This window comes from Sceloporus undulatus, chromosome 3 (assembly GCF_019175285.1).
Source record: "Sceloporus undulatus isolate JIND9_A2432 ecotype Alabama chromosome 3, SceUnd_v1.1, whole genome shotgun sequence".
NCBI classification, from domain to species: domain Eukaryota; kingdom Metazoa; phylum Chordata; class Lepidosauria; order Squamata; family Phrynosomatidae; genus Sceloporus; species Sceloporus undulatus.
In genome coordinates this window covers 4,162,034-4,177,825 of record NC_056524.1, presented here as the reverse complement: position 1 = coordinate 4,177,825, position 15,792 = coordinate 4,162,034, and the positions used below count along the sequence as shown (strand labels likewise).

Here is a 15,792-nt window from a genome sequence, read left to right as displayed (position 1 = left end):
AGTATAAGATTAGAACAAAATGCAGTTAAAACAATTACATGGTACAAAAATTTAAAAACTTTTAAAATATCCTCAGACTGACAAGTAGTCTCTGAAATTAAACCATAATCATTCCGACAAGATCACCTCAGGCTTGAGTTCATAGGACTGGGCCACAGATGAACAGAAAAGAATGAGCTGTATGTGTATGGGTCAAGGTTCAGCACATGGCATACCTGTCAGAGGATCCAAGATAGCTGGGCTCAATCCAAATTACATCTAAGGAAGCTTCATAAATTCATAGTGTTCACCCAGAGTATGTTCAGCCAAGCAGAGATGGGAAAAGTTATTTTTGGAACTGTAACTCCTGTAACCCCTTAGCCAGATTTGGAGAGTTGTATTCCAAAGAAGTAATTTTTCAAAGCTTTGCAATCAACCCAATGTGAGAATCCAGTTGCAGCTTTTGACAGGTGTCTATAGCCCTAGGCAGCTAATGGGGAATACTTAACGGTCATTTTGTCAAGCAAGCAACTAGAAAAACAACTTTAAAAAGGTGAAATATACATACTGATGATCCTGAAGTTTTTATCCGGCTTCTTTCCTGTCTTTCTTTTTTGAGATGGCTTATACTTTCAAGGGGAGAGACAGCTACTTTGATCTGCCCCTGGCACTGCCCACTGAAGTCTGTGATGTTGTACCACCCGCAGACCAACTGGAAGCCAGAGAGGAGTGGGGAGAGATCCACTGAAGCAAATCCTATCACACGTTCAACATCTGCAGGGAAAGCGGAGCACAAAATCACAAGTCCATTAGGATATGTTTATTGAAATTCACAACCAGTGCAATCCTTGGCTCTAGGGACATGTCTTAAGTCCTAAGGACTGAATGGTGCAGACCAAGGCAAAAGAGGGCAGCTTGATCAGAAATGGAGTAAAGGATAGTTTTAACTTTTAAAGTCCTAAATCAGAGATGGAGAACCTCAAGCAGAATCAAGTTCTTTTGCGGGCCTAATCTGGCCTTCCAGAGTTTCCTAGACAGTAATGCTACTTTCACCCATTTGTTAACTTTTCTTCCTTCCGTTGAGAGAGACTTCACAAACCTGGAGACCTCCTGTGTGACTACATCTCCCACAAATGGTGATTTCTCAGATTCTGTGTAGCCCCTGCCCCACCTTCCTCTCACTCTTTTGGCTTTAATCCCCATTGGAATGAAGCTCCTTAGAATTTCTGTGAAACTGAAGTTACCCACTGTCACGGCCTTTGGTACTGGAATCCAGGAACACATTGATTTGGGCATAAAATACGATCCCAGTATTGACATCAATGGCTTGGATTTCTACATAGTTCTAGGCAGGCCTGGTTTCACCTACAATTGTTAATTGGAGTCAAATTATCTCTGGGAATGTTTCCTCTTGTGGATCCTTCTTTGGACATGATCATCAGGAGGACTTGCTGCGGGCTCCATCTTATGCAAAGGTCAGGGCAAGATGCAGGGCCATCCCTGGTGTGACTCTATCAGTTTAGGCTTTATTATTTAATGTTGTCTGACTTTACCTGGTTTTAACTGTTATAATTTTATTTCATTCTTTGTATTTGCTTTCTTGCGTGCCTTCAAGTTGTCGCCAATTTATGGCAACTCTAAGGCAACCTATCCTGGGGGTTTCAGAGGCTGAGAGTGTGTGACTTGCCCAAGGTCTTCATAGCTGAGTGGAGATTCACCCCGGTCTCTGAGTTGTAATCCAATGCTTAGACCACTAAGCCACACTCTTCTCCTTCCTTAGAGGTCTTCAAACAGAGACTGGATGGCCATATGTCTGGGATGCTTTGATTGTGATTTCTTGCATGGCAGGGGGTTGGACTGGATGACCCTTGTGGTCTCTTCCAACTCTACGATTCTATGACTAACTCACATTCTTTGTATATCAGTCTGAAATGTTCATCAGAAAATCAGTATATATAATATAAAAATAAACAAATCTATGGTAATTTTTCTGCCCACAGACTAAACTATATAGGCCAAAGAATCAGCCTATACAATCTACTATGTCCTTATGAAAAAATGACTAAAGTTAAAATACTTCCAGGTATTCCTTCTAAGTGGAAGATGACCTGTCCCCAATCCCAGAGGGAAATGCCATGGGACTTTATGCTGCCCATTGGTTGTGCTGGCAGATGGAGCAGATGGGAGATGTAGTCAAATTGGACATTCCAAGTTTTTTCGGAGGAAGAAAGAAAAATTGCCTCCAAATCCCAAGGTAGAATTGGGTGTCTTGACATAAGACATGTCAATAAAAAGATTCTGATTCAGTTTGTAAACGTCCAATTTCTAACCATCACTTTTTAAAAAATATTCACTTGCTATAACTTCTGTGCGTCTCTCCACCTTCTGCATGGCTCTTTCACAGGTACGTTTGTCATTGTTCTCTTTGGCAGCATTATCGGTTTGAAATTCACAGATAAAACTTTTCATATCATTCACATAAGTGCCCTCATGTGGAGACTGCCATAAACAGATTTAGAAACTCTGAGCTTTGGTCCCACAATCCGGATTTCTCACATGCTGTACATCCCGTCCAGTACCACTGCCATCCCTGCCTGTTTCTCTGTTTCATTGTAAGAGAGAATTCAAGGGCACCGAAAGGACTGGAGAATGACTGCTGTTTCCCTTTGAAACAATCCTCCCTTGCCTGGGAAGCTGGTGCAAACAAGAAATGGACCTTTCTTTTTTGCAAACACAAAAGTAATCTTTGTTTGGATTATCTCCTGAAAGCTAAATTTTGCATTCTTGTAGAGAGGCAAACAGAACATTCAAATTCTCTTCTCAAGGTAAACAGATATCATACATTAACCAGATAAAATGCCTGAGTTCAACATCCAAGGTATAGTAGAATCTGAAATTGCTGCAGAATGAGCAGGGATTGTTTTGGCAGGAAAAAATGCAGTTGTGAGAAAGAGGTTGCTAAGTATATCCATGAGGCCATGGGAAAAGGATGGCATCTCATGTAGGGAAGGAGCCTGTAGATCGCAATACACAAGATATAAACAAAAAGTGGGGAGGGAATGTAAATTCCAACTTTTAAGGACTGCTTTAATTTTTTTGGTGGCAGAGGGGGAGAAAAAGCCAAACACAAACTAAAATGGAAAGAACTTGGCCATTTTAGGAAAGACAAGAATAAACTTTGATGTTCTGGCAGTCTGGGCTCTTGCCATTAACACTACCTGCTGTCTGCAGCCAGGCTTTATTATGCTGGACACATACTGTGTGCCAGGTAGTCACTTTAAAGTTTGGGCCTGTAATTCTCCCTCCCTTCCTCACCCCAATCCAGACAGCAAGAACTGTACACTTGGCATTGGTTCAGAAATCCTAGGATGTACAGCATTCATAGAATCACAGGCCTGTTACAGACTGCCAAAATAAAGCTGCTTCGGGTCTCTTTGGAGGTATGCTATTTAAATGAACCTCATTCGCCATGCAGGAACTCACAATCAAAGCGCCATCTAGCCTCTGCTTAAAGACCTCAAGAGAAGAAGACCCCACCATGCTCTGAGGGAGTGTGTTCCATTGTCAAACAGCTCTTACTGTCAGAAAGTTCCTCCTAATGTTGAGCTGGAATCTCTGTTCCTGAAGCTTGCATCCATTGTTCCATATTCTATTCTCTGGAGCAGTAGAAAACAAGCTTGCTCCATCCTCAATGTGATACCCTTCAAATATTTAAAGAGGGCTAAACATCACCAGCTCCCTAAGTCGTTCCTCATAGGGCATGATTTCCAGACCCTTCACCATTTTAGTCGCCGTCCTTGAGACATGCTCCAATTTGTCAACATCCCTTTTTAACTGTGTTGCCCAGAACTGGAGACAGTATTCTAGGTGAGGTCTGACCAAGACAGAATAGAGTGGCACTATTGCTTCCCTTGATCTAGACACTATACTTCTATGCATTAACTTGCAAACAAATAATCAGGTTTGCTCTTGCAATGATTTCTATGAGCTTCACACTGAAATTTTATTTGGTACATCAGTTTGTTCAAGGATGTCACTAAGGGGATGCTGGAGATGAGAGTCACACCAGGTGACAATCTAAGGAGGAGGTGACATCACTGCTCCCCAAACATCTGTGTCTCGGCTGAAACACGCTGTGGCATTCGCCTAGGTCAGTGATGGCGAACCTTTGGCACGTGTGCCAGGGGTGGCACTCAGAGCCCTCTCTGTGGGCACTTGTGCCATTGCCCCAGCACAGAGTTTGCCAGGGTTTGTTACTAGAAAGCCAGAGGGACATGGCACTTTGCAATAAATAAGTGGGTTTTGGGTTGCAGTTTGGGCACTTGGCCTTGAAAAGGTTCACCATCACTGGCCTAGGTCCTTTTAAAACACTGGAGCTCAGCGGAAGAGATGGGGTGAGTGGGGCGAGGCTCAGTGGAAGGAGAGAGACCTCAGGTTTGTTTTTTTAAAAATTAAGTTTAAATTTAATTTTTCTAATTTTTAAAATTCTTTTTAGAAGTATAATTTTATTTTACTAGTTGTTTACACCACAATGATTTATGAGTAACATTAACACAAAACACATTACCAAGGATTCTGTATGGTGTGATATAGGAGGAGATCAATGGGGTGTGAGTGTGAGACACCATGATTTAATGCACTGAATGACACCAACCCTCATAATGCCACTGAATGTTTTTAGGCCACATTACACTTTTACAACAACTTTATGCATTAGGTGCATATAAAGATCTTCAGCCAGAAGATGTGGTTGAGGGAAGGTGACTTCCTCCTCCTAAGGAGATGGAAGATTTCAACTGGAGACTTTCTACTTCACCAGCCAAACCTGGAAATCTTCAAGAGTCTTTCAATCCCATTAAAGCAGGGATACAAATTCTTTAATTTGTAGCTTTAAGGATTGGGCACTGGGCACTATAACATGAAAAGCTGCATTGGTCATGACTTGTATTATGAGACTTAATTCTTCTTCCTCCCCACAAAAGTTTGGAAGTTTTTAAAGAGTTTTTTTTAAAAAAAATCTGTTGGCCTTTTGATCACAATGATTAGAAAATACAGTACCTGCTTTATGCCAGACTTTAAAGACAAGAGTTTGCTGTGGGTCCACAAGAAGCTCATTGGAGAGCCTGTAAAGAGCAAAAGAAGGAAGTCATAAAAGAGGAAGATAAAACTTTATTGCAATTGCAATGGTATGACAAAAGGGGAAGATGGTAGGCCTTTTTTGGGTACGGAGATATGGGAAACACCAGGATGTTTCCTTGACAAGTGCTGTACACATTTCCATTCATCCGGTATGGATGAATTAACACTACTTTGTCCTAAACTGGACTGAAATTTAGCCCACAAAGGCAAGCTCTTTTTCCCTCCCTCCCTCCCACCTTCCTTTCTTCTATTGTCTCTAATTGGATCTAGCTTTATGGTAAGCTTTATTGTGGGCTATTAGGAGCAGGGGCCCATCATTTTACAGTTAACTCTATCAGACAGAAGGACTGTGTTATAAGTGTGTAACTGTGTGTATGTGCCCTCAAGTCACCTGTTGGCTTGTGGCAACCCCCTGAATTCCATAGGGTTTTCTTAGGAAAGAGGTACTCAGGGATGGTTTTGCTAGTTCCTTCCCCTGAAATAGAGGCTACAGCACCTGGTATTTGTTGATGGTCTCCCATTCAAGTACTAACCAGGGCTGACCCTGATTAGCTTTCCAGACCAGGTGGGATCTGGTGACTTTTAAGGTATTTAGGCCACAAAGGTATAGTTATGGGGAGGGGGTGGGGGCAAAATGAGGACATCCCTCCCATAGGAATTCTAGCCCTGCAAATGTATTGTTCTTTTAGTTCTCAATTTCTATAATTGCAGTAACATCAGCTGAGCATTTACAAACAGAGTTTAGGCATCCCAAAGGAAAGATTTAGCCATAGTAACCAAGTGAAGGAGAACACAGCAAATAAGAAGATGGGAATTGTTTTCTAATTCTCACTCTCTGCAATGCTAAAAATTTGCAGACTGAAGAAAATTTTCATGGGGAGAGGAAAATTGTTATAGGAGGCAGTGTCCTCCTTTTGCCACCAAACCTGGTGGTGGTGATGAAACATATAACCTTTTTGGACTCCAACTCTGAGAATCCCTTAGCCAGAATGGCCAGTTGTTTTCCATCTTAATTTTTTTTGCATCCTATTAGCTTAATACTCTCTCCCAAATATATTTTATTTTTCTACAAACCCTGGGGAGTTTGTCACCTCTCCTCTCGGTTTACCCAGTGGGTAGTCTGGGTTCTGTGTCTTCTGGAATACACACTACATGAGTCCTCTATTCTAGGCAATGATGGAGCACAGTGTGCATTTTATCCCATTATTCTAAATGACAATGTTCATGACCGCATGACTGGACTCTCACCATCTTCTGAAAGATTAAGGTGGGGATATTCAGAAGTGGAGACTGTATCGGTCACCTTAGAATCATAGAATCATAGAGTTGGAAGGGACCGCACAGGCCATCCAGTCCAATCCCCTGCCATGCAGGAAATCTAAATCAAAGCATCCCCAGCAGACGGCCATGTAGCCTCTGCTTAAAGACCTCCAACGATGGCACTGGGTGGTGTCAACGCAGGAAACAATATAATAGCCACAGTTTGTCCCTAGAACTATCTACCAGTTGTTGTTTGTACATTTCTGCAGTGTCTAACAGAAAAAGCTGATCTGAAAACTACCCATGCAACTAAAAATTTTCTCCACAGTGCTGAAAACAGCTGATGCCCAGCAGCCTAAACAGCCATTGCTATGGTTTGATAAACTGTTTTTGACCTCTAAGGGGGAGCAATAACAGAGACCGACTAATGTCTATTTAAGGGTTGTTTTCATGCTTCATTTCTACTTTGAGGAAATGCCCTCACATTGTCAACAAGAGCCACAGAAGTTTACAGAAGGGCTGAAATCCATAGTACAGATTGTTTATTATAGTAGATATTCAACAATCTACTAAGTAGATATAGTAGATGCTCACAATCACAAGCATCAGGGGGAAAATTGAGGGGTTTTGGGTCCCCACTCACCCCACCAGTGATCTCAAAATAACTTCTAGCAAAGAAACTTCAGCAAGTGTGTTTGGCATGTGTGGATAAAAATGAAGGTGGGTCAGAACTGCACCTGTCTGGCTCAAAGGATATCTTGCCAATCCATGCTTAACAAATCGTAGGATGTTGTTTTTAAAGTAAACGTCCACCATGTTTGTCCAACAACTCACTTTCCAAGGCACATTGAGGGTATACTGAGTATGGGTGGATCCAGCCTTACTTCTCTTAGGGGAGATTTTCACAAACAAGGTGCTGTTACTGAGAAAGTCCTGTCTCAAGCATTTCTAGTCAGCAGCAGTTCTGGGCCCCTGTAACTAGAGTTAGCCTTTTGTTGTCTGGATGAAGAAAAGGAGGGCTTTTTAAATTATGGGCACGCTCTTAAAATCTGATTTTTAAATAAGAGTTTTCATCCGTTCTGTATTGCCTCAGGGGAGGTGCTGGGCAGAGGGGCGATGAATAAATATTGTGTTGTATTAGTGACATACTAGTTTATGTATATCCCACATTTCCCCCAAAGGTGGGACTCAAGGTGGCTTCAATAAAATACAATGTCTTTGATTTAATTTTTAAAGAAATGTGTTGTTTTTTGCTGCAGAACAGGGAGTAGGGAGGAGACAGATGTAGGGCAAAGTGGTGTGATGTGTGTCTCTGTGTGTGAGATGAGAAAGAGAAAGGTTAAATGCTCTTGTTCTTGGTAGTTTCCTCTCTATTGCAAACTCCTAGTACCATTTGGCAGCAGGGACAGGCAGGGTGTGGACACTTAGGGGATGGTGTTGTTCCAGCTTTGGTGTGGGTCCAGTTGCTCTGACTGGAATACTACGTCTCTCCCCATCAATGTTCCATTACAGGAAACCAATTTCACTCATGCTTAAGTAGCAGTTATTGGAGCTCTGTCCATTAAGAGGCCCTGTTGCATACCTGGTCTGCTGCTGGAATCCCCAAACAGGGGACTCTGTATTTTCAATGATATCTGTAGTAATAGGGTTATCGGCATCAGCAGCAACAAATGACACATAGCTGCTAGGCGTAGTCACTCCACGTTCGGTGAGAGGGCTCCCTGAAAGACACAACAGCCAAGGAGGAATGAAGTCAGTTTGGAAGCACATGTAACTTCTCAGTAAGACAGTCAAAGGAACAGAAAGCCCTTTTAGGTCAAGCAGCTACTATGGGAGCAGGCCCCATGGGAAGAGAATGAAAAACAATACAGTACTATGACAAGGGTTGGCAAGTGTGGAAAGCTGGGGAGCACATTAGTTCCTCCAGGAGACCTTGGAGGGCTCCACTCCAATGCAAAAAATAAATAAATCCCCAAATGGCTAGTAACTCCAGTAACTACGGTGGTAGAATTCAAAGACATAGCTGTGTTAGTCTGGATCAGGAAGCAAAGGGATGCTGTAGCACCTTTGAGACTAAATGAAAGAAGTTGATAGCATTAGCTTAAGTCTCATACATCTAAGTAGACTTTAAGTCTATGTAAACATACACTACCACTTTCTTCCTTTCCCTCAGTTAATCTGAAAGGTGCTACAAGATATAAAATAACTATGGTAAATTGTTTAATATGTTTGTAGCCTCTTAAAATAATTCTCTTTTTACACTGTTTAAATTAATCAGGCTGTTTTTATTACATGCGACCCTGAAATCTTTAGACAGAGGGTAAGGTATAAATATTTAAATTAATAAATAAGTTCACCTAAAATAATAGCTCTATGAAATCTCACCTTGCCCCCAATATTGTTTTTCTTAGGCGCTGACAAGAAATGTTTGGTCTAGCTCAATGTTTGGAGGAACACTTCGAAAAATAGTATTTCTGGAAGATTTCAGAAGCGCTTGCAGAAGTACTGTCAGAGTGGGCCCAATGGTTTTTGGGGAGTAGGACCTACAGCTTTGAAAATGCCCTTTTATGCGCTGTTTCAAAGCCAGGCTGTTTATCTCAAAAACACGGGAAGAAGTCCGTGAGAAAAGAGATTAGCTAATCAGTTAATTGGCTTGACCTAGTTGTTTGCTGTTTTGCACAAAGTCGCTCTTGTGCATCCACAGAGAACAACAAGGTCACCTTTTGGGAAAGGGCCTCAATGCCATTTCGGAGACTGGAACAATACAGAACGCGAATCCCGTGGCCACGTCCTGAATTGGAAGCGGCTCAGAGCACACAATGCTGCGTGCATCAAGGTTGTGGGGACAAAGACAGCTTTGATGACATGACTTCCATAGGGCAGAGAGCACTGGGCTCACATTTTAGATTTGCTGCATTGCGAGACCCTGAATTGTGCAACTTTGATTTTGCCATTTTAAATAAGGGGCACCATTTTACTGTGCCATTGTATTTAAAGGGACTTGAACATCCATAGATTTTTGTATCTATGGGTGGTCCTGGAACTAAACCTCAGTGGATAACAAGGGACCACTGTACAACATGACTGTGTCTTTTCTGTCATATGATAAAAAGCAACATGGAAGATCTGGTCTGGGCATATCCAGATGCAGACCTTGCTCTACTGTACTCAGTTAGATGCCCACCAGGCATGTCTTCCAATGTGAGGGCACACCGGCAACTTATTTATTTTATTTTTTATTTCTCACCTTTCTCCCAGTACGAGACACAAGACGACTCGCAATATGAATTAAAACAAAATACAGACAGCACAGAAGATGACATGAGAGTTAAAAGAAATTAAACATGCAATCATATTTAAAAAACATTTAAAACAGTTGATAAAAGTCATAAAAACATACAAATGATAAAAATGGATTTTACCAGCTGTTGCAATAAACAGCATGCTTCTCTCCAAACAAGGTTTGGATACTCAACACTACAATCTGTGAAAACAACTTAAGGGTCTGAAAAGACATTCCTCCAAGTGGAAAGCATCTGATTTTCCTCAAGAACATGGCATCAATCTTTCAAATCAAAGATGGAATAGCAAGTGGGCAAAATATTTGCACAAAATGTGTCTATGTAGCTTCTGGCAAGAATTTTGTTAGGATTACAAGACATTAAAACATACACAAAATTTACTGCATAAGTCTTTGGGTTTTTTTTTTAAAAAAAGCACATCCCACTCTGGGAACAACTCTTGCACAAAGTCCCACTGAAGTGAATGGGACCTAGCAAGAGCAGGGATGTATTCACACGGAGCACACGTTCATTTCAATGGAACTTTCACACGATTGAGGGAGATATTCCCTGCAAGGCCCATTCATAAAATTGCCATGCTGACACTGCATGGGATACAGAGGAACATCATCCAGCACTAGAGACTTATATCAGAACTGGCTTAGTTCTGCATTCCTTTAGCATTTAAACTGAAGACCCCAATGAAAAGTAAGGCTCTCTAACAACAACAACAACAACAACAAATGTCCCACCTCTCCTCAAGGCAGGGTACTACATGTCAAAATACAAAATAAAACTGGTGTTATTTATAGTTAGATGCAAGTTTAATGAATTATTCCTAATTGGCATTTTGATTTTTAAAAGATAAGCATATTTAAGTAGAACAGAAAAGCTCCTAGTTGAAAGTTGAGGTTCAAATATACAAGCTGTTGATTTACTAGAGTACCAGCATCCTTAACATGTCTGAAAGATGTTTGAACAAACTAATTTTATCTGTGTCAGAAAACAGGCATGTCTCCACCAAGAGTGATCATTTTGTAAGACATGAATTAAAAAAAAAAAAAAAACTGGCACATTTGAAGTGTATAATGATGCTTCCAAAATTTGACTGCTCCAGTGAACTACTTTTTGAATTACTGACTTTGTTAGACATTTAGCAATAGCAATAGCTAGTACATTTCTATACCGCTTATCAGTGCACTTAAGCACTCCCTAAGTGGTTTACAAAGTGTAAGCTAACTGCCTCCAACAATCTGGGGACTCATTTTAGCATCCGCAGAAGGATGCAAGCCTGAGTAGAGCTTCAGCCCTGCTGGGCTGGAATTGACCTCACAACCTTGAAGCCTTAATGGAAAACATACAACTCCTCCATGCTTCTGTGTGAACCCGTAACCTAGAGGAGTGAGTTAAGGCCATCTGTCGGGGGGTGCTCTGGTTTAGATTTCCTGCATGACAGGGGGTTGGATTGGATGGCCCTTGCGGCCTCTTCCAATTCTATGATTCTATGCAACAGCACTCTCCTTAGCAGTTAGGTCATGCTGGTGTATCTGCAGAAGTGACTGAATGATTCACTTACACCAAGTGCAGAGAGCAGATGAATGAACTCGATCCCATCAGAAAACAGTTGGAAGGTGGCCAAACTAGGATAGGAACCCATACTGAGGTATGGTAAGAAGCTTCTTCTGTATGTACTTTTGACTCACAAGACCTGTTATATTCACAAGCAAACACCTTTAAGGCTAGCCATTACAATGCCCCCTAAGTCTGGCTGAATGCTAACATCATGTGATAGGTAAACAGAGGTCACAAAGATGCTGGCCAAAGGAGATTAGGGGATCACTGAATGGGAAACAGGACCAGAAATTAATTGCTTGGAATCTGAGAGGAGAAGCAGCCCTGAAGATCTGATACCATGGTGCCAGCCAGAAAGAGCCAGAAGAAAGACTGTAGGGAACACACAGAGAAGTGCACTGGTTGTTAACTGTGGAAGATGCTGGCATATGATTCTGACCACCTTGAGCTGAGCCTGAGGGAGGCACCTCTATGATGATGATCTTGTTTACAACATAACCTTTTAAAGAAAGTGCATGCATTTTTTCTCCTCTATGAATAATGCTTAACTTCTTGTTAAAGATCAAAGGTGTGTCCCAAAGTTTTGCCATTCATAATGATTACCTCTAGGGAGGCATGAAGAGCCACAGAGGTTCAAAACTGCATTTTATTATCCCGGTAGAGGCAAGGAAGAATCGTGTAACATGGTTTGTTATTGTGTAATGAGTCAAGGGGATTAAAAGGTGGTGGCAAATTCCTCTGCTCTGGTGGGGGGGGGGGGGGTCCCAGATATGAACTGGGAAAGGGTTTTCACAAGCCCTCAATTTCCAATCCCCAGGGGAGCTTAGTAAACAATTCTGACATGAATGACAAACTAATGAATATCAAACTGCAGCATCAATGGCTCATTTTGTGATGTGCTGACATACCCTGAGGCATAGTTTGGGAATTACTTCTCTAGGAGTCCCACATAATTTTTTCTAGATAAGTCCTATTAGGACTAAACACCCTGAAGGCATACCTTGGAAGCTAAGCAAAGTCAAGATTTCTTACTACCGGGATGGGAGACTGCCAAGCATCCCAGGTCTTGCAGGTTATATTTCAGACGCAAAAACACCTCTGAGTATTCCTTGCATAAGAAATCCTTATGGAAATAATCGATCACCATAAGTCAACAGTCAGCTCGAAGGCACATATACGCACATAAGCCATGGGACTTTGAATCCTTCTGCAAAGCCACAATGAAGAATGGAGAAAGGAAACAGAAAGACAGAGACAAAGTGTTAAGCATATGTGAAGTCGAAGGCTTTCATGGCTGGCATCCATAGTTTTTTTGTGGGGTTTTCAGGCTCTGTGGCCATGTTCTAGAAGAGGTTATTCCTGATGTTTCGCCGACATCTGTGACTGGCATCTTCAGAGAATGCTGGCATGTATATATCCCGCTCACCGGAAAAAAAAACCCTTGGTAGACTTACTCCCTACCTATTTATTTGCTTTTTATTATGTGCAGTTTTGCTGAATAGATGGAGAGAGAGGTTGTTTAGTGGTTTGAGGGTCCAAGAGACCAAGGTCTGAATGTCTGATCAGCTATTGAAACCCACTGGATGACCTTGGGAAAGTCACACTCTCTCAGCCTCAGAGGAAGGTAAACCTGAAATTCTTCTGTACAAATCTTGTTAAGAAAACCTCCTTGATATGTTCGCCTAAGGGTTCCCATAAGACAGAAACTACTCGAAGGCATACAACAACCAAAAGAACAGCTGTAGAAAATGGATGAAGAACAGCGAATTGCAGATGGACACTCAATTGCAGCACTCTAGCATTGTGTCCAAAATTAAACATAACAATTTGTTTTGTTCAGCATTGCAAATGAAAGCAAAAATAGTTTGTGGGGTTCATGTTGACACACTTTTTGGTAATGTAGCAACCCCTGCATTTAACTTACCCTTTAAGCTTAAGTGCATGGCTCTTTCCACTAGGATACTAGCAGCAAATGTCTTCTCATGGTCCATGGCAGGAGGAGATGCTTCAGATGATATCTCAGTAAGGATGTCTGCAGCTGCAGGAGTTGGTTCCAGAGGGATCTCAACCTTTTGCCCAAGTGCCTCTTTTTTTTCTTCACCTTCACTGCTGCTGCTATGGCTCCCCTCTTCAGTGAGTTCAAGCCCATGGGAGCTAGTGGAAGCCACTGCAATGTGAACACGCACAGCTGCTCCCCACAGGTTTGAAGCATTGCGCCGGAACAAGGGGAAGACACCTGTAATCATTGGATAAACAAGGCTCAGAAAGCACTGTGCAACCTGGTACCTTTGAGAAGAAGCTGCAGAATCTTACAAAAGTATGAACATTGGTTTTGTTTCTACTGCCTACAGATAAACATGTCTCTCACTCCTGGAAAAGCCTTATACCAACTCAGACATCCCAGCACTGAGTAATCAGAAGCATATACCTCTGAATGAAGAACATGTATCTTTCAAGTTATGGCTGCTCCCTATATTTTTCATAGCACCCCCGCTCCCAAATTAGAGCAACAGGCAACTCTGGATGGATCTACCTATCCCTCAAAGAACTTGCTCAAATCATTTTTAAAAAAAGTAATCTGTGGACCAGGTCATAATCACATCTTGTGGCAACTTATTTCACATCGTAAATACGGACTATATAAATATGCCCAGGAGGCTCATGACTATTAATAGATTAGTCTCTGAAGGGGAAAATGCAAAGATTGGAGAGTGAAGAACTGCATTCCCATTGGACCCCAAGGCTGCTCCCTACCGACTGCTTTTTAAACAACTGAGAAACATACCACTAACTGTTCTCTTCTTTCTTGAGCTCTCTCCAAGCGCTGAAAGATCCACATAGGCTGACCCAATCAAGCGGTCAGTGTCCAGTGGTCTCTCCACATGGCTTTCATTCCCAAAGGCTCGCCACACCTGGAGCTCCAGCCTCTCCTCCCTGAAGTACCACCATAATGCATGGCTCTGTTGAAGATCCATTTGTTGGCTTTTCTTAAAGGTCACTGTCACATGTTTCTGGTCTTCAACTAATTTTGGCCTCCTCAGTGATGTCCATGTGGCTTCTTGATCATACAGCTTATAGCGAAGGTAGCAGTAGATGCGTTTATTCAAGTGGGTCTGCCCGGCGAGTAGCAGACACTGCACTGGCAGCCACAGCCTCGGGACAGAAACAGTCACTGTGGCAGGGTTTGCAGCAGACTGGTATTCGCCCTCACTGTCTTCCTGCAGTTTCTCATTGGAGGCTTCCTCCCAATTCCAGCCTAAAAGCTTTGCAGCATCCAGAACACGTTCTCGGTCCCCAGGATGAGCAAAGGTCACAGAGATCTCTAGGCCTCCAACTATGGTTTCCATGATGTTTGCACAATCTGAAGGCACCACATCCTCTGGAAGACTGACTGGGTACCAGCCTCTAATACCTTCAACACAGAACAAACAAACAAACACAGAGAGATATTATCTTTCTCTGATATAAAGGGTTTTTTTTTAATTGTCTGGGTACTTTTATATCATAAAGCAAAGTTGTTAATGGTGTGTCAAAAACAACTGAATTATTTGAAAGAATCTTTTACCTGATCTCTTAATCAACAGATCTTTGGTTGCCACCCTGGCAGTTCCCAGAAGGTAATCTTTCAAAGCTGAAGCTTTTGTTGTAGGCAAAGCTAAAAGATGAAAGAAAGAATATGAGATAAGCCTCCACGCCGGGACACCGCCGCTGTTGCTGTCGCCGCTGCTGCCAGGACTGCTCCCCTCTGCCGGGAGGCCTCCTCCCGGGGTGTTAGAGGTGCGCATCTGCGCACCGCCTCGGGAGAGCCACCCACGGACTGGGGGAAACACCGCAGGGAACCCCGCTGGGACCTGGACTCTCCTGGCTTTGGCGTTTGGCGGCCAGTGAGAGCGTGAAGGCCCCTTTAAGGACCATCTAGGGGGAAGTTGGGAGGAGCCCCGCCAGGTGAGAGCGGCGGGGTTAAAAGCCGGGGAACCGGACCCTCCTGACACGCCCCCCTTTTGGCCTCCACGCCGGGACACCGCCGCTGTTGCTGTCGCCGCTGCTGCCAGGACTGCTCCCCTCTGCCGGGCGGCCTCCTCCCGGGGTGTTAGAGGTGTGCATCTGCGCACCGCCTCGGGAGAGCCGCCCACGGACTGGGGGAAACACCGCAGTTGCGGAACTGCGCAGTTGCGCAGTTCCCGTTGGGCACGGGAGGCTCGGGTTAGCCTGGGTGGGAGCACGAGGATGCCTTTAGTGGCTGCCCTCTGCTCCCTCAGTCGCCATAGAGGGTTGGGGGGAGGTTAGGGAAATGGGGGATGCCTGGGCCGGGGATGACATCTTGGAGGGCGGAGCTCCCATTGAGGTTGTGTGGGGCAGGGGGAGGTATGGCGGTGGGAGAAGGGGCTTGCGTTCCAGGGGAAGGCGGGATCGATGTGTTATATCTATCTCACCTTCCTGCCCCTCCCCCACCCGGAAGGACCTGAGGGTCACTCCAACCGTGCCACAAACCCTGTCGCTGCTCCTGTGCAATGCCAGGTCAATTAATAACAAGACCCACATCTTCCAGGACTTACTGGAG

At 43.2% G+C, this 15,792-nt stretch overlaps 1 protein-coding gene across 3 annotated transcripts in view; it reads right to left on the bottom strand.

Annotated features, from left to right (window-relative positions):
* C2CD3 (C2 domain containing 3 centriole elongation regulator) overlaps positions 1–15,792 on the bottom strand; it is a 66,874-nt gene that overhangs the window by 17,691 nt on the left and 33,391 nt on the right. For all 3 annotated transcript variants that reach the window (XM_042456540.1, XM_042456538.1, XM_042456539.1), the window contains exons 22-27: positions 14,797–14,886; positions 14,017–14,643; positions 13,156–13,467; positions 7,961–8,099; positions 5,038–5,102; positions 548–753 (exon numbers count right to left, since the gene is read on the bottom strand). In XM_042456540.1, the coding sequence (XP_042312474.1) occupies positions 548–753; positions 5,038–5,102; positions 7,961–8,099; positions 13,156–13,467; positions 14,017–14,643; positions 14,797–14,886 (1,439 nt within the window). The remainder of the gene's footprint in view (positions 1–547; positions 754–5,037; positions 5,103–7,960; positions 8,100–13,155; positions 13,468–14,016; positions 14,644–14,796; positions 14,887–15,792) is intronic.